Raw genomic sequence first — 19435 nt, 5'->3', positions numbered from 1 at the left:
CAGGATGACACCCTTAAATTTTGTAATCCAATTAAGTATTCATTTTAAACACTTTAATTTCATAAACTTAATGCACAATCTTTCCTCTCAAAATCCAAATACCTGTTCAGTTTGCCTGTAGCTGACTGATTTGCTACCCTAGAGTTTCCTTGGTGTTAAAAAAGGAATTAAAAAATCATCTTGAGGACACGATAATGAGCAACCCAGGAGAAACACTAAATGGAAAAGAGATGTGGGGTTTTAAATTGTACTTGCGAAAATGTTTTTTTTAATTTTAAAACTATTAGACCTGAGAAAATGACTGACAATAAAGATCATCCAATTGTGGTGATTCACTTTCTGATTGGTGTGCAAGGCCATGAGGATGTGTATTTTGGGTGTCCAATGGCAAATGTGTGGAGGGGCAACTATTGAGTGGCAGGAAATAGAAACATCAACACATAGACAATAGAAACAGAAGTCGGCTATTTGGCCCTTCAAGCCTCCTCTGCCATTCAACTTAATCATGGCTGCTCATACAATTTGAATGCACCATGCCTTTTGATCCATTTAGCCTGAAGAATGGCATCTATCTCCTTTTTGAAAACATTCAATGTTTTGGCCTCAACTGCTTTCTGTGGCAGAAAATTCCATAGACTCACCATAGACATTGGTGAAGAAAATTCTCATCTCAGCCCTAAACAGTCTTTCCCATATCCTTAGTCTGTAACCCTAGGCTCGGAACTCCCCACTTATCAGAAATATCCTTCTTGTATTTACCATGACTAGTCCTATTATAATTTTAGAGGTTTCTGTGAGATCCCCTCTCAATCTTCTAAACTCCAGTGAATATAGCCATATATTCCAGTCTCTTTCTGTAAATCAGTCTTGTCATCCCAGAAAAATGCCTGGTTAACCTTCTTTGTACTACCTCCATGGACAGAACATCCTCCCTCAGATAAAGGGGCCAAAACTGCACACGGTACTCCAGGTATAGTCTCACCAAGACCATGTACAATTCTACCAAGACATCTCTGCTCCTGTACTTAAATCTTCTTGAAAGCCAACATACCTTTGTCTTCTTCACCGTCTGTTGTATCTGCATGCTTACCTTTAGCGACTACTTTATGAGGCCTCCCAGGTGTTGTTGCACTTTGTCTTTTCCCAAAAAAATCATCACTTGGATAATAATCCACCTTCTTGTTTCCATTACCAAAGTAGATAACCTCACATTTGTCCATATTACACTTCATCTGCCATACATCTGCCCTCAATTTATCCAAACCGCACTAAAGCATCTCTGCAACCTCCATTCATGGTTATGTTATCATGTGATGATTTGTGGTGGATGCTGAGACAGTGAGTACATTTAAGGAGAAGTTAGACAGATTTTTAATTGGTAACGGGATGAAGGATTATGGGGAGAAGGCAGGAAAATGTGGGTGAGGAGCATATCAACCATGATCGAATGGTGGAGTGGACCCGATGGGCTGAATGGCCTAATTTTGCTCCTATATCTTATGAAACATAATTGGTCAAAGTGAAGGGCAACAGAAAGTGGAGTCGCTTCAGCCATAGTTGGATGACAGACATCACAGAGGGGTTGCCGAGAAACTACGATGGATGTGGTGGAAGGTGTAAGACGTACAAGCAGGACAGCAAATCTCGTGGTTACAACCAGCACCAAAACAAATATTCCTTTACACTCATTTGGATGAATTTAAGTAGGATCTTGTAAAATTCTCGAGCCCTTCTTCCTAATTCCCACTGGTCGGCAAACAATCAGCCTGCTATCTTTGCTAGATTTGAATATCAGCTATTGATACAAATCTGAAAAATATAAATAAGATCCTCAGCTATCTCCTCTCTTCTCCTATCTGCATTTGCCTCTTCTGGGTTCTTTATATACAATTAACCATTTGAATTCCTTTGTAACAGATGGTTTGCATATTCTTTAACTTGATTGGATCAAAAATTTGTACACTGATTGCATCATTGCAGACTAAGTTTTAAAGGACTTAGCCACGAGGCTCAGTCTGCAGAGGGTGATGAGGAAACCAACAAGACAGAAAAATATACTTGACAACAACCTCATCAATCCATCTGCTGCAAATGCATCTGGCCATGAAAAAAATTAGAATGACCACAGCATAGGCTTTATGGAGACAAAGTCCCATTTTCACATTGAAGATGCACTACTACCATGCTAAAAGGGTAGTATTTCAAATGGATCTACAATTCAAACTGGACATCCATTTGGTGGCTTGGATCATTAGCAACAGTAGAATCCTATTAAACCATAATTGGTAACTTTTATCCTGCCATATCTCCCCCACCATATCAGTATCATCAAACCAGGATCAACACAGGTTCAATGAAGCATGGTTTGGAGATGCCAGTGTTGGACTGGGGTGTACAAAGTTAAAGGTCACACAACACCAGGCTATAATCTAACAGGTTTAATTGGAGGCACACTAGCTTTCAGACCACTGCTCTTTCATCAGGTGATGAAGGAGCGGCGCTCCGAAAGCTAGTGTGCTTCCAATTAAACCTGTTGGACTGTTGTGTGATTTTTAACTCAATGAAGCATGCAGGAGTAGCACCAGCCACGCCTAAAAATGAGGAGTCACTCTAGTGCATCTACTATCCCGGATGATTTATGTGCCAAACAGCAGAAAGAGCATGCAACACACAGAACCTAGCAATTCTACAACAAGGGATCCACTATATCCTCTGCATTTACCATATTCAGTCATGAATGGTGATGGACAATTGAACAACTCACTGGATGAAGAGAAGATCCATAAATACCGCCATACTCAACAATAGGCAAGACAAGTACATCAATGCAAAATACAAGGCTGAATCATTTACGGGCATCTTCAGTCAGAAGTATTAAGTGTACAGTCTATCTTAGATTCCTCCAGAGTTTCCCAGCTTCATAGTTCTGTTGTGAGTAATTCATTTCTCTTTCCTCAATGCCTGTTCACAAGGCACAACTCTGAAATGTGGTGGAATTCTCTCTACTTGCGTGGATAGGTGCAGCTCCAACAACACTCAAGAAACTCAATACCTTCTGGGACACCTTCCATCAGCTCTACCATCCACTCCCTTCATCACAGAAACAACTGTGGCAATATGTTTACCATCTGTAAGATGCACAGCAGTAGGTCTCCTTTGATAGCTCTTTCCAAACTCACAATCTCTATCAGAAAGGTGGTCAACGGCAGCAAAATTCGACAGGAATTGTACCAGAAGACTGGGGGATAGCAAATGTTGCTCCCTTGTTCAAGAAGGGATGTAGATACAACCCTAGTAATTATAGACCAGTGAGCCTTGCATCGGTAGTGGGTAAAATGTTGGAAAAGGTTATAAGAGATAGGATTTATAATCATCTAGAAAGGAAGACTTGAATAGGGATAGTGAACACAGTTTTGTGAAGGGAAGGTCGTGCCTCACAAACCTTACTGAGTGCTTTGAGATGGTGACCAAACAGGTGGATGAGGGTAAAGTGGTTGATGTGGTGTGTATGGATTTCAGTAAAGTGTTTTTTATAAGGTTTCCCACAATAGGCTATTGCAGAAAATACAGAGGAATGGGATTGAGGGTGATTTAGCAGTTTGGATCAGAAATTGGCTAGCCGAAAGAAGACAGAGGGTGATGGTTGATAGGAAATGTCCATCCTGGAGTTCAGTTACTAGTGGTGTACCACAAGGATCTGTTTTGTGGTCACTGCTGTTTGTCATTTTTATAATTGATCTGAATGAGGGCGTAGAAGGATGGGTTAGTAAATTTGTGGATGACACTAAGGTTAGTGGAATTGTGGATAGTGCTGAAGGATGTTGCAGGTTACAGAGGGACATAAATAAGCTGCAGAGCTGTGCTGAGAGGTTGCAAATGGAGTTTAATATGGAAAAGTGTGAAGCGATTCACTTTGGAAGGAGCAACAAGAATAAAGAGTAAATACATTACTGCTAATGGTAAGATTCTTGGTAGTGTAGATGAGCAGAGAGATCTCAGTGTCCATGTACATAGATCCCTGAAAGTTGCCACCCAGATTAAGAAGGCATAACTGTGTGTTAGCTTTGATTGGGAGAGGGATTGGGTTTTGGAGCCACAAGGTCATGCTGCAGTTGTACAAAACTCTGGTGCGGCCGCACTTGGAATATTGCGTACAGTTCTGGTCAGCGCATTATAGGAAGGATGTGGAAGCTTTGGAAAGAGTTCAGAGGAGATTTACCAGAATATTGCTGGTATGGAGGGAAGGTCTTACGAGGAAAGACTGAGGGATCTGAGGCTGTTTTTGTTAGGGAGAAGAAGGTTGAGAGGTGACTTAATTGAGACATATAAGATAATCAGAGAGTTAGATAGTTTGGACAGTGAGAGTGAGAGCCTTTTTCTTTGAATGGTGATGGCTACCATGAGGGGACATTGCTTTAAATTGAGGGGTGGTAGATGTAGGACAGATGTCAGAAGTAGTTTCTTTACTCAGAGAGTAGTAAGGGTGTGGAACATACTGCCTGCAGTAGTAGTATACTCGCCAACATTAAGGGCGCTTAAATGGTCATTGGATAAACATATAGATGAAAACGTAGGATAGATGGGCTTCAGAGTGGTTCCACAAGTCGGCTTATTATCAAGGGCCGAAGGTCCTGTTCTGCTGTAATGTTCTATGTTCTAAGTGTTGGAACATCATCACCTGAAAGATCCGCTCCAAGCAAAACACCAGCCTGACCTGGAACTACATCACCATTCCTTCATTGTCGCTGGGTTAAAACTCTGAAACCCCCTTCTTAACAGCAGTATGGGATATACCTACCCCCCACAGACTTCAATGATTTGAGAAGAGGACAACCTATTATCTTAAGGGCAATTAGGGATGAGCAATAAATGCTGGCTTAGCCAATGACACCTATATTCTATTAATCTCTATTATTTTCTATTATGTTGGGGGGAATGGCCTCTCTGGGATAACAGCAGCAGCCAAATTCATGACATCATGGTTGGCTCTGCTGCAGAGGAAGGGAGAGATAAGCACAGAAATACTATAGTTGTAGGGGAATCAATTGTAAAGGAATAGATAGGCATTTCTGTGGCCAGAAACGAGAGTCCAGGATGATGTGTTGGCTCCCTGATGCGAGGATCCTGGATGTCTCTGATCAGTTGCAGGACATTCTAGAGGAGGAGGACGAACAGCCAGTGGTCGTGGTACATGTTGGTACTAACGACATAGGTAAAAAGAAAGGGATGAGGTCCTAAATGCAGAACATAGAGAACTAGGATGAAAGTTGAAATGTAGCATCTCAAAAGTACCCTTCGGGGGGATACTTGGTAGAATGGTTGGGGAGGGTTTAAATTAGTGTGGCAAGGGGATGAGAACCAGGGGAGAAGGGTAGTACATGCAGAAATTGAGGGAGAGGTAAAAACCAAGGCAAGCATTACTAAGAACAGGCAGGGAAATGCTGCTGAAAAGACCAGGGGGTAGGTGGTATGAAATGGACATGTTTCAATATGAGAAGAAGGCAAGGTAGATGATCTTAGAGCTTTGGTCAGTACTTAGAACTATGACATTATTGCAATTATAGAGATTTGGCTGAAAGATGGGAGGATTGGCAGCTGAAAGTCCCAGAATTTACCTGTTTCAGATGTAATGGAAAGTGACGTAAAAGGGTTGGGGGAGTTGCATTACTGGGTAAAGGAGTATCTCACAGGTGTACTGAGGGAGGATACATCAGAGGACTCATGCAGCAAGGCAATATGGGCAGAATTCTGGAATAGGAAAGGTGACATCACAATGCTGCAGGCTTCCCAACAGCCAGTGGGATATAGAGGAGAGAATTGACAGATCTTGGAAAGATGTTAAAAAGCAAGGTTGTTGTGATGGGTGATTTTAACTTCACGTATATTAATTGAAACTCACTGCGTGCAAGGGGCTTGAATGGGGCAGAATTTGTAAGGGCCATTCAGGAGGTTTTCTTGACACAATATGTAAACAGTTCAGCCAGGAAAGGGATTATACTGAACCTGGTTTTGGGAAATGAGCCCCGCCAGGTGAGTGAAATTTCAGTGGGGGGGAGCATTTCGGGAGTGATGATCATGATACTGTGAGTTTTAAGATACTCATGGATAGGGATAACAGCAATCGTTGGGTAAAGGTGTTAAATTGGGGGAAAGCAAACTACAATTATATTAGAAAGGAACTGGAGAATTTTGACTGGAGGCAGCAGTATGAGGGTGAATCTACATCAGTCATGTGGGTGTATTTCAAATGGCAGTTGATAAGAGTTCAGAAGCAGCACATTCCTGCGAGAATGAAGGATTGGTATGGCAAGTTACATGAATCACAGATGACCAGGGATGTTATGAGCATGGTCAGAAAGGAAGCATATTGTAACATCCAGGAAGAAGGGTACTGATGAAGCCCTTGAAATATATAAAGAAAATAGGAAAGAACTTAAACAAGGAATTAAAAGAGCTAAAAGGAGCCATGAAAAGTTGTTAGCAAAGAGGATCAAGGAGAATCCAAAAGCTTTTTATACGTATATAAAAAGCATGAGAATAGCCAGGGAAAGGGTTAGCCCACTCAAGGTAAAAGGAGGGAATCTATGTGTGGAGGCAGAAAGGTAGGCGAGGTCCTAAACAAATACTTTGTGTCGGTATTCACCAAAGAGAAGGAATTGGTGGAGGATGATCTCAGGGAAGAGAGTGTCGAGTTTCTAAGCCAAATTGCTATTAAAAAGGAAGAGGTGTCGTGAGTTTTAAAAAGTATTAAGATAGATAAATCCCTGAGTCCTGATCGGATCTATCCCAGCATGTTGAGGGTGTCAAGAGAACAAATTGCTGGAGCATTTTGGAGAATATCCTCTTTGGCCATAGGTGAAGACTGTTTATGAAGGGTAGCAGGAATCATCCTGGAAATTGCAGACCTGTGAGTCTCATGTCGGTGGTAGGGAAATTATTGCAAGAGATTCTCAGGGACAAGATCTATATGCATTTAGAAGCAAATAGACCTATTAGCGATAAACAGCACGGTTTTGTGTTGCCTCACTAACTTGATTCAATTTTTTTTGAGGAGGTGACAAAGATGATTGATGAGGGAGAAGTGGTTGATGTTGTCTACATGGATATAAGTAAAGCCTTTGACAAGGTCTCTTGTGGCAGACTTTTACAAAAGGTAAAGTCACATGGTATGAGGGGTGAGCTGGCAAGATGGATACAGAACTAGCTTTGTCATAGGAGACAGAGGGTAGCAGTGGAAGGATGTTTTTAGGAATGGGGGGTTGTGACTAGTGGTGTTCCGTAAGGATCACTGCTGGGACCTCTGCTGTTTGTGGTCAATATAAATTATTTGGAGGAAAACATACCTGGTCTAATTAGTAAGCTTGTGGTCAATGCAAAAATTGGTGGAGTTGTGGATAGTGAGGAGGATTGTCAGAGGATACAGCAGATATAGATCAGCTGGAGGCATGGGCAACAAAATGGCAGGTGGAGATTAATCTGGACAAATGTGAGGTAATACATTTTGGAAGGTCAAGTACAGGTGGAAATTATACAGTGAGTAGCACCCTGAGGAGTACTGATATGCAGAAGAATCTGGGTATGTGAGTCTACAGATCACTGAAGGTGGAAGTACAGGTAGATAAGGTTGTAAAAAAGGCTTATAGCATTGCTTGCCTTCATTAGAAGGGGGATTGAGTATAAGAATAGACAAGTTATGCTGCAGAGAATACAGAAAAAGTTTGCAAGGATGTTGCCTGGTTTGGGGGGTTTTAGCTATGAAGAAAGATAGACAAGAGTTTGTTTTCACTGGAATGCAGGAGTTTGAGGGGTGACCTAATAGAAGTTTATTAGATTGTGAATGACATGGATAGAATGGAAAGTAAGAGGCTTTTTCCCAGGATGGAGGAGTCAATTATTAGGGAACACAGGTTCAAGGTGCGAGGGGGAAAGTTTAAAAGTGTTTTTTGTGGCAAGTTTTTCACACAAAGGATGGTGGTTGCCTGGAACGTGTTGCCAGAGAAAGTGGTGAAAGCAGACACAATAGCAGCATTCAAGAAGCACCTAGATGAATACATGAATAGGAAGGGAATATTGTAGAGGGATATGGATCCTGTAAACCAAGACAGTTTTAGTATGGAAGGGAAGAATGTGTCAGTGCAGTCTTGAGGGCCAAAGGGCCTGTTGCTGTTCTGTAATGTTCTTTGTTCTTCTTTGTTCTATTCCATTGTCGCACTGAAACTTATAGAATACTGAAAGGATATAGAGTGGATGTGAAGAAGATATTTCCACTAATAGGAGAGATGAGGATGTAAGAGCACAGCCTCAGAGTGAAGGCACAACCCTTTTGAACTGAGATGAGGAGGAATTTCTTCAACCAGACGTGGTGAATCTGTGAAACTCATTGCCACAGAAGGCTATGGAGGCCAATTCACTGAATGTCTTTAAGACAGAGGTAGATAGGTTCTTATTTGGTAAGGGGATCAAAAGTTACAGAGAGAAGCCAGGAGAATGGGGTTGAGAAACATTTCAGCCATGGTCAAATAGCAGAGCAGACTTGAGGGGCTAAATGGTTTAATTCTGCTCCTGTCTCTTATGGTTTAATGATTTTTTTTTTTAAAAATTGCTCTATTTTTGAATCACATTACTTCTACCTTCATGATACAGCAGTCAGCAACGAAACTGACGGAGTTCAACTGATGGGTATCACTAGACCATGAACCCAGAAACCCATGTAATATTCTGGGGATCTGGGTTCAAATCCCACCAGGGTAGGTGGTGAAATTTGAATTCAATTAAAAAAAGCCTGGAATTAAGTGTTCAATTGTCGATTGTCAGAAAAAAACCATCTGATTCACTGATGCAGGAAAGTAAACTACCATCTTACGTGGTCTGGCCTACGTGTGACTCCAAACACACAGCCATGTGATTGACTCTTAATTCGGTCTCTGGGTATTTAGGGATGGGCAATAGATACTGGTCCAGCCAATGACACCGAAGCCCATAATTGAATTTTTAAAAATCTCAGGTGACACTTCAGTGCTGTACAGGGGGGCTGCTGCATTGTTGGCTGTGCCATCTTCCAGAAGAGACCCCTAAAAGATCAAATTATGCAGTTTGGACATGAATGTTAGGCATTCTTCTAGTACTCTGGACAACATTCACCTTTCACTGAAAACAGGCTCTTCTTTCAATTTTATAATTTCAATTTTTGTCAGATTTTGATTTGTGCAAATTGATCACATTTGCCTACTTGTTAACAGTGATTGTTCTTCAAAAGGAGTCAAAAATTCATTCTGAACCAGTTAATAACCATCAGATAATTGTTGGGAGAGACCTCTTTCTCTATAAAATCCAGCTTGATACTAATATTCGAGATTAGATTAGAGAGATGGAGGCAGAAATAGTTAATGGATGAAAATGGGACCAATGTAATCAAATGTGATTAGAAATTAGAAAAGCAGTTGGCTGGAGGAATGTAAAATATTATAGGTAGAATGCCAAGATCTCCACTCCACCAGCATGTGTTAGCACTGCCTCTCTGAAACTTCATTGTAACTCTATCTCTGCTACTGTCGCTACATCTACTGAGGCTCATGCACCAAGGCTCTTAAATATATGTTAGTCTCTTATAAATTTAAAAAGCTTTTGGGGAGGAAACCTGGAGATTGGTTAGACTGTGGAAGTTACAACTATGTAGTATCATTGAAGTAGATGGTGTAAAGGAGAAGATAGATAAGTATATGACAGAGAAAGGAAAATAAAAGTCTAGAAAGAGTTAGAGGAAGAGTGAATAGTAAGGAGCATTAAAATTGCTATACATCAATTTAACTGAATGGCCAGTTTTTGGCCTGTCCACTCTCTATAATTCTATTTAAGTTAATAGCTCTTTAATTATAGTGTGAGTAGTCCTATTGTGTAAACGGGCAATATCAATCACTTTTACAATATCTGAATTGAATTTAGTTCAACTGAGTCTTTAGATATTGGGAATCATGAAAGTTGTGTTCCTACCTTCTGTAATCTGCCTTTTTAAGGTCACTCCAAAATGCATCACATAAATCTGAAACTTCATCTCTTACAAATATAATTTTCCCTTATGTTTGCTTGACAGGGTGATACAGTTGTTTCCTGTGACTCATATGGAATTCTAAAGCTTTGGGATGTTCGGAAAGTGGCAATAATGCTATCAGTTGATGCAGGCCCTCATCCTGGAAACCAAGTGATTTTCCACCCATCAGGTTGGAATCTTTTCTTTTTGCTCATTAAGATATCGTATCAGCTGTTTCATCCCATTTTACTATAATCCCCTGTATAATTTGTAACTACTAAAATATTTAATTGCTTCACAAATATGGAGATAATGGAGGTGGTGAACTGTTGGTTTAGTTTTTGGCTGTGGAAAGTGGTTCTGGGGTGTTTATCTTGTCACGGAGTGCACGTAAATAAAGCTAAGTTCTGAACTGAGTACCAAATTCTCGTCCTAACCAAACTATCAGAAATAATTTTCTTTGGTGGAATGAAGATTCTTTTTACTCTGGTATTTGCCCATTATAACCTTAATCTTGCAAATACCATGTGAATAACTCCTACTTTTTTATTTGATTATTGAGAAACACATTTTGTTGATGCTTTTAGTCTCACATCAGTATTACTCATTAAAGTGCATAACATTGCAAGTGCAAATTACAATCCGAAATTAGTTCTCAACATAATGCTTCATACATTCAGGGTTATCCAGCAAATGTTGTCCAATTGTGCCATCACATTTAATATTAGACACTGTGTTGTGAGTTTTGCTAGCACAGGTTGTTTGGGTACAGTCGGTACCTTGTTTGTCACAAATAGGCAAGGGAATATTTTGTTTGATTCAATCCTTTAGGACATACAGCCTACATATCTAGCATCAGACTAGCACTGAAATTCAAGTATCACCACTAATTTCTATGATAGACATTTTTTTTCATTTGACAGTGGTATCCTGTTAATGTTGAATACTACCCATGTTGTTCCTGCATACTAGTAGCATGAAAAAATGAACTTCACCTCTGCTGAAACCTTTGAGAAAGCTTACCCTTCCAGCATAACCTGAGATAGACCGGGTACTTTTCAAGGTCAAAAGTGATGGTCTCAGGGCCATTAATGAGCTTGCATGGTGTACTGTACAATATAATCTGATCAGGGTAGCCATTATTGCACAGGATGGTCCTATTTCACCATCATGTTTGCACTGCTTAAATCTTATTTTTGAAGTTGCTAATAAAGCAAATATTCTAGTATACATATGCTGCTCATTTATCGTAGGTTTTTGGTGGACAGTACCAGACTTCTCAACAAGAGTAATCTTCTCAACTGGGACATTGAGAAAAGGAAACTCAGTTCTATTTTGAAGATGAATTTGTTCACAGTGTGGCACAATTGTGTGTACTGGAAGCTGTGTATACTAATACACAGGGCCCTGTTCTTGGCAGATAGAAATAATATGTGCACACACTGTATCTGTTCCATCTCTAGAAAGTAGTTGACAGCCATTCACTGGTTCATTCCTCTGGACAATGTTTTTACCAGAATAATCTTTGAGAGAAAGTGAGGGCTGCAGATGCTGGAGATCAAAGCTGAAAATGTGTTGCTGGAAAAGCGCAGCAGGTCAGGCAGCATCCAAGGAACAGGAGAATCGACGTTTCGGGCATAAGCCCTTCTTCAGGAATGAAGAAGGGCTTATGCCCGAAACGTCGATTCTCCTGTTCCTTGGATGCTGCCTGACCTGCTGCGCTTTTCCAGCAACACATTTTCAGCTTTTACCAGAATAAGCACAGCAGGTCAGGCAGCATCCTGGTGAAGGGCTATTCCTGAAACATCGACTCTCCTGCTCCTCGGATGCTGCCTGACCTGCAATGCTTTTCCAGTACCACTCTTTTCGACTCTGACTCTCCAACATCTGCACACCTCACTTTCTCCCTTTGACCAGAGTAAACCAGCTAGTTTAAAATTTAAACAAAGCATTGGTGTTAACTGTCAATCATTATTAATTGTTGTATTCTCCAAGGTAACACCTCTACCAATTAGAGACTATTTGCTAACTAATCAGCACTGTGGTCTCCTGGATATTAATGTTGATTTCCTCTTAAATTGGTCCCTTGCCCTGATGAGTACAAAATGAAAAGCTTTGACAAAATGTGTCTTTGTTGAGTATTACCCAAGTTCTGTATTTCCAAATGACTTTGTATTATTTTGTTATTTATATTGTATTTTCATGCACATTAAAATAAGTGCACAGGTGGTTGAATGACCGTGGATGAGGAAATTACTTGACAGAACTTGATTCATCTTTTCAGAGAGATCCTAATATCCTCCCATTGTAGTAACAAAATTTTCTTTAAATTATTTTACATCCATTATTAAGTCTCTGATGTTTGATTTTTTGGCAAGGCAAACCTCAAGATGCTTTGATAACTTTCAGTATTTAGTACACTGAGCATGTGTTTTTGTAATTCTGTACTAACTGAAATTTTGAAAGTTAATTTTAATTAATTGATTTTAATTTTCATGTGCGATCGGATATTTCTCCTTTTCATTGTTTATCATATATGTGATCACTCACACTTGTGGCAATTGTAGAAAGTCAGTCTACTGTTGAAAGGCTACCTCTTAACAGAATTACTTTAAAGTTTATGTGACAGGCTAAAGTATTGATGTATATTGTGTGCACTACTCTGTCCAACTTAGTAGCAGACTTCCAGGAAGGAGTGAATTTAGCAACAGAGGTTAGCTACATTCAGTGTACAATTTAATAAATCCATTCATATCTATTTATACTTGCCTGTGAGCTACAAGGGAACAATATGAAGCCCTATTAATGTTGACATGGCTCATGCAAAGCTCAACTGCATTGTTTTATTAATTATTCTCTAAAGAATCAAAATGTTGAACATTTTGTGACATATAAATGAATTATGTCATTATTTCATATAATTTCAAGTAACTGCAGTTGGAAATGAGAAAAAGTACCTTCTGTATTCTCCAGTAAACAATCTGTGATATTTGCAGTTATCCATTAGGCCAGAGTTAGGCCAACCTAAACACTCAAGATGATTAAAAGGTTGCTTTCAGTTTACAAAGGTGACCACATAAATTATTATCAACTTTTTACACAGGGAAAGGTGCAGGGAAAATGCTCAATCTATGTACATTCTAGCATCATTTTTATTATGTTGCAATATTATATCTAAAAATATTGGCTTTGAAGGAAATTATAACTTTAAAACCTGCTTACAGTACATCAAAGATGTCTCTTTAAGTAATAAACAGATCAGCCAATTCAATTTGGAAACAGAACATGGCAAAATACTCAGCAGGGTCTGGCAGAATCTGTTCAGAAAGAATCAGAATTATTGTTCCGGGTTTATGACCTTTCATCAGGATTTGGAAAAGTTGGACATGTAATAGGTTTTTAGTGAGTGGTGGGTGAAACAAGGATAAATTAAGATGATACAGGGGAAGGTAGGAAAACCTGAATGACAGCATAGTTAGTCTTACAGGGCCAAAGACAATGGTGATGAGGCAAGAAAGGAAACATGGAAACACAAGATGTGATGGAAGCAGATGTGCTATCGACTGAAAGCAAGAATAACAGAAAAACCTTAAGGATACAAATAAAGAGAAACAAAATGGGGATGCAAATTATGGTTTGAAATTGTTGAAGTCAGTGTTGAGTCCAGAAGGCTCAAAAGTGATTATTTAAAAGACGATATACTATTCCTCTGTCTAATTTTGAGCATCAGAGGAACAGTGCAACAAGCTGAGGACAGAGGTGGAAGTTTGAGAGCAAGGTAAATAATTAAAATGGCAGGCCACTGGAAACTCCGGATCATGTTTACAGACTGAACAGGGATGTTCCACAAAGTGATCACTCAAAATGCATTTGGTCAACCAAATGTAGAGACCATAATGTGAGCAGCGAATACAGTAGATGCTCCCAGTATCCATAGATAAAATCACTTAGATCTTAAATATTTCAGTAAGATCTCGTCTCATTCTTCTTCAGTTACCCCAGCCTGTTCAACATTTCTTTGTAAGAAAGGTTCAGTGCAGGAATGAGTTGTGTAGACCCTCTCTGGACTGTATCTCACACATTTATGTCTTTTGACAGTATACAGTACTCCAGGTATGGTCTCACCACAGCCCTGCATATAAGATACAGTAAAACTTCTCTATGTTTATATTCCACTCCAGTTGCCTTCCTAATCACATGCTATACCTATATATACAGGATACTAGAATCCCTTTCTACAGTCTCTCTCTATTTTAATAGTATACTGCTTTTCTTCTTCTTCTGAAAGTGGACAACTTTACTTATTTTTAGACCTACATTCCATCGGCCAAATGTTTGCCTATTCACCTACCTACATCCCTACGTAGAATATTAATTTCTTCTTCACAACTTACTTTCCTATTTATCTTTATATCATCAGCAAATTTAACTACATATGTTTGGACTTTTCATCTAAGTCATTGACATTGATTGTAAATGAATGAGGTCAACACTGCAGCACTCAACTTTTTACTATTTGCCAACCTGAACATGGCACTTCCATCCCTACTCTCTGCAAACTAAATTTTGCCTATGGTAATATATTGCCCCCACACCTTGAGCAACATTTTCAGCAACCTCTGACACAGCACCTTAGCAATCGCCCTTTGGAAATCCAAATGTAGCACCAAGTACCCCTTTATCTACCTTGCTTGGTGCATCTTTAAAAAATTCTCATAGATTAGTTCAATATGATTTCCCTTTCACAAAGCCATGTATAACTGATTCCATTTTTTAAAAGTATATTGCTGTAATCTCCTTATTTATGAATTTCAGTTGTTCTGTATAATAACAGATGTTAGACTAACAAGCCTATAATTTTCTGCTTTCTACCTCTTGAAGTTCTTGAATAAATGGTGTTGTATTTGCTAATTCCCAATTCACTGAGCTCTTTTCAGAATTTAAGGACCAGCAGTAAAAGGCACAAAATATACGTTCAATACTTTCACAATCTCCTTCTATTACAGGTTATTCTGCGATAATGCATGTTTCATCAAGGCAAATTCACTGTAATGTAATTGACGAATTGGGGACCCTGATTCTAAAGTGCGAAATTTAAAATATGTGTTAGCTGTAATGTGATTACATCGCCAACACTATAAGCCCTGTTTCTAAAGTGCGATTTTTCTGTAAAGTGGGGTTGCACAAGAATGCAACCATTGCATTATAGAACAACTGACTGTAGTAATTTCTTTGATATTTCAAACTCGCTTTCTCTCATACTCTAAATTTTCCTTTTTTATATTTTTTTTTGCTACTTCTTAAAATCTATCCAATCTTCTGACCAACTACAAATCTTTGCAGAATTGTACACTGTTCCTTTTAATTTCATTATTTACAGACTCATAAATTTTTAAAGCCCAGAAGGAGCCCACTCAGTCTGTAATGTACACACCAGTTAACAAAGATCTGACTACACTAATGCCATTTTCCAGATCTTAGGGCATAGTCCTGGTGACTGTCACAATGCAAGTGAATATCTAAATACTGCTTCAATGTTTTGAGAGTTTCTGATTTAACCACCTTTTAGGCAGTGACTTCCAGGTTCCCACCAACCTCTTGGTGAAAATCTTTCTCTTTCACTCCCCTTTTAGCCTTCTACTTCTTACTTATCTATATAATCGTGGTTATTAATCTCCCTACTAATGGAAAAAGAGCCTTCCAATTCACCCTAAACATGCCCTCATAATCTTATAGACCTCTATCTGATTCCTTCTCAACTTTTGCTGCTTCCAGGAAAACAACCTCAGTCTATCCAATCTTTCCTCATAGCCCAGACAGCATCCTGATAAGTCTCTTTTTCAACCTCTCTTCTGCAATCACATCCTTTTTATCAATGTGCTGACCAGAACTCCATGCTGTATTCAAGTTGTGGCCCAACCAGTATTTTATACAGTTCTGTATAAGCTCCTTGCTCTTGACTTCAACTCCATCCCCCCACATTTGTTTCACATCTAACAAAAGCTATTTCAGTATTGAAAATTCCAATTATACCAACATTCACAGCTTTTTGAGAATGAGATTTCTAGATCACTTCTTGATTTTGCTCTTTACCAACCTGACTTCAATGGTAAAAGTTTGTCCGTTGAACTTGATTCCCCCAATAGAGGAAATATTTGCCATTATATATTTTAAAAGTCCTTTAGTATTTTAATTTGGACCATCTCTAAATATTCTATCAATTAGATGAATGTAAGCCAAACTTATACAATCTGTCATCATAACTTAACCTTCAAAGCTCCATAGCACTGTCTATTTTTTGAAAAAATAATAGTAGAAATTAACTTGTCAGTAGAAAGCAGAAAGTACTTAATGTAGGAATTGTAAAGTTTTTGTTGGTTTGACTGGTTCCTTCCATTCTCCAGCGTATTTAAATGACACAGAGGAAGGATTCATCTTATAATTATGAGATACTGGGGATGACACAAAACTGTATGACTAGCTCTGATTATAAACAGGATGGTTAGTTTAGGATTCTGCGCATAACAGATACATTTTAATGTAGATATAAATATAAGGTTTGTTTTGAGATAGGGAATACAGATCATGAAGTGGTGATATTTTAGTAGTGACAAAACAAGAGGTTATTGGCATGATTATTGACCACTCAGAAATTATCTAGCTAGTATTAATATGTAATCGATAAAACATGCAGTGTGGCATGCATCAAGACAGCATGTGGTCACAAGCCGAAAATAATTTATACCAACCTTGCATTGTTCATTAGTTGAAGTTTATTTGAAAAATGTGTGCATTGAACACATTATCTTAAAAAATACATTGTTTTATTAGATATTGTGCAGGGATGGTTGATGAGGATAATTCAAAAATTCAACTTGTGAATTAAAATTCAGAACTGCTTTGAAAATACTGAGAGGAATAGCTAATAAATTTAAATGTAACACAAAATGTGAGTGCAGAATCTGAGGCCATGGGCAGAAAATAAATGAGCCTCAAGCAAGCTGTGAGAATGCAAAGGATTTTTGATTCCCCAAGGACTGGAAAATTTGTGGAATAAAATGCTACAGTCAAATGATGGTTAATAATGGTCCATATACAGAAAATGAAATGTGTTTATTTAGCCAGAGACAAGACTTATAGAATCATAGAGTTGTACAGGTATGGAAACACATCCTTTGGTCCACCTTATCCATGCCAACCAGATATCCTAAATTAATGTAGTTAGCAAGTTTTGAGAAGATTTGGAACTCAGGCTGAGGTTCTGGATGAATTTTTGCTCGCTGAGCTGGAAGGTTCATTTTTAGATGTTGCGTCACCATATTAAGTAACATCATCAGTGACCCTCCGGTGAAGCTTCACCAGAGACTCACTGATGATGTTACCTGCATCCATCACTTCATCTGGCAGCTGATTCCACTTACGAACTCTTTGTGTGAATAAGTTGCCCCTCAGGTCCCTTTTAAATCCTTCTCCTCTCACCTCAAAAATATGCCCTTTGTTTTGAACTCACCAACCGTAGAGAAAAGACCTTGCTATTCATCTTATCTATGCCCTTCATGATTTTATTAACCTCGATACCGTAACCCCTCAAACTCCTATGCTCCAGCGAAAAAAGTTTCAGCCTATCCTTCTAGCTCAACCCCTCCATTCCCAGCAACATCCTAGCAAATTTTTTCTGAACCTATTCAATTTTGTCTTACTATTCATATTTTTCAAATGTGGACTTCTAATCATCCCACCATATCATTGGTCCAACATTGGCTGCAAAGACTTTTTAATTACCTCAGCCCTACCATTCAAAATTCCTTTATTAAGTCTCTCCACCTTTAAGTCCTCTATCTGTCTTTTATTCATTCATAGGTTTGACCACTGGCTAGACCAGAATTTATTGCCCATCCCTAATTGCCCAGAGGGCAGTTAAGAGTAAACCATATTGCAGTAGGTCTAAAGTCACACATAGGCCAGACCAGGCGAGGACAGCAGATTTCCTTCCCTAAAGGGCATTGATGAACCAGTTGAGTTTTCCTGACAATTGGAGCAGTTTCATGGTCATCATTAAACTCTTATTTCCAGATTATTCAAAAACCACGCCTTTCAAGTATTATGTTCAGTCACATTTTCTAATTCTGTAATAAGCCAGTGAACATGCATCTTCTGTGATGTGTGTTTTGGGATGTTTAGTTGTTTGAATGTACAGTGTTGTTATTTTGGAAATCTTGAAGCATCATGCTGCCAATAAATAAAACTTGCATGTATTTCAAGCCTATAATCAACCTGCTTTAGCAATAATCTTGACTTCATCACAAGATCAGGAGTGGAATGTTCACTGATGATTGCACAATGTTCAGCACAACTCAGCTCCTCAGATACTAAAGAAATCAATGTCCATATGCAGCAAGACGTTGATAATATCCCTGCTTTGGCTAAGGAGTGGCAAGTAAGATTTGCACCACACAAGTGCCAGACAATGGCCATCTCAGCAAGAGAGAATCTCACCATCATCCCTGACATCCAATGGCATTATCTTCACTGAATGCCCCATTCTCTAACATCCTAGAGGTTACCATTGACCAGAAACTGAACTGGATTAGCTTTGTACACATAGCAGCTACAAGTGTAAGTAAGTGACTGGAAATCCTGCAGTGAGTAACTCACCTCCTTACTTCTCAAAGCTTGTTAACCATCTACAAGGCACAATTCACAAGAGTGATGGAATACTCCCCACTTGCCTGGGTCTGTAAATCTTCAATGATACTTAAGAACAATAAAGGATATTCTGTGTGCCGGAAGATTGGAGGTTGGCTAATGTGGTGCCATTATTTCAGAAAGGTGGTAAGGAAAAGCCAGGGAACTATAGACCAGTGAGGCTGACATTGGGAATGGGCAAATTGTTGGAGGAAATCCTGAGGGACAGGATTTACATGTATTTGGAAAGGCAAGGACTAATTAGGGATTGTCAGCATGGCTTTGTGCGTGGGAAATCATGTCTCACAAACTTGATTGAGTTTTTTGAAGAAGTAACGAAGAGGATTGATGAGGACAGAGCAGTAGACGTATTCTGTATGGACTTCAGTAAGGCATTCAACAAGGTTCCTCATGGTAGACTTGATAGCAAGGTTAGATCTCATGGAACATAGGTAAAAACAAGGACTGCAGATGCTGGAACCAGATTCTAGATTAGAGTGGTGCTGGAAAAGCACAGCAGTTCAGGCAGCATCCGAGAAGCAGGAAGATTGATGTTTCGGGCAAAAACCCTTCATCAGGAATAGAGGCAGAGTGTCTGCAGGGTGGAGAGATAAATGAGAGGAGGGTGGAGATGGGGAGAAAGTAGCATGGAGTACAATAGGTGAATGGGGGTGGGGATGGAGGTGATAGGTCAGGGAGGAGGGTGGGGGAAGGTAGCAAAGA

At 39.2% G+C, this 19435-nt stretch overlaps 1 protein-coding gene across 5 annotated transcripts in view; it reads left to right on the top strand.

Moving 5' to 3' along the window:
• LOC122551440 (sperm-associated antigen 16 protein) overlaps positions 1-19435 on the top strand; it is a 992024-nt gene that overhangs the window by 761414 nt on the left and 211175 nt on the right. For all 5 annotated transcript variants that reach the window (XM_043693348.1, XM_043693349.1, XM_043693352.1 and 2 more), the window contains one exon: positions 10091-10217. In XM_043693348.1, the coding sequence (XP_043549283.1) occupies positions 10091-10217 (127 nt within the window). The remainder of the gene's footprint in view (positions 1-10090; positions 10218-19435) is intronic.

This window comes from Chiloscyllium plagiosum, chromosome 7 (assembly GCF_004010195.1).
Source record: "Chiloscyllium plagiosum isolate BGI_BamShark_2017 chromosome 7, ASM401019v2, whole genome shotgun sequence".
Classification (NCBI taxonomy): Eukaryota; Metazoa; Chordata; class Chondrichthyes; order Orectolobiformes; family Hemiscylliidae; genus Chiloscyllium; species Chiloscyllium plagiosum.
This window is presented reverse-complemented; position numbering and strand designations above follow the sequence as displayed.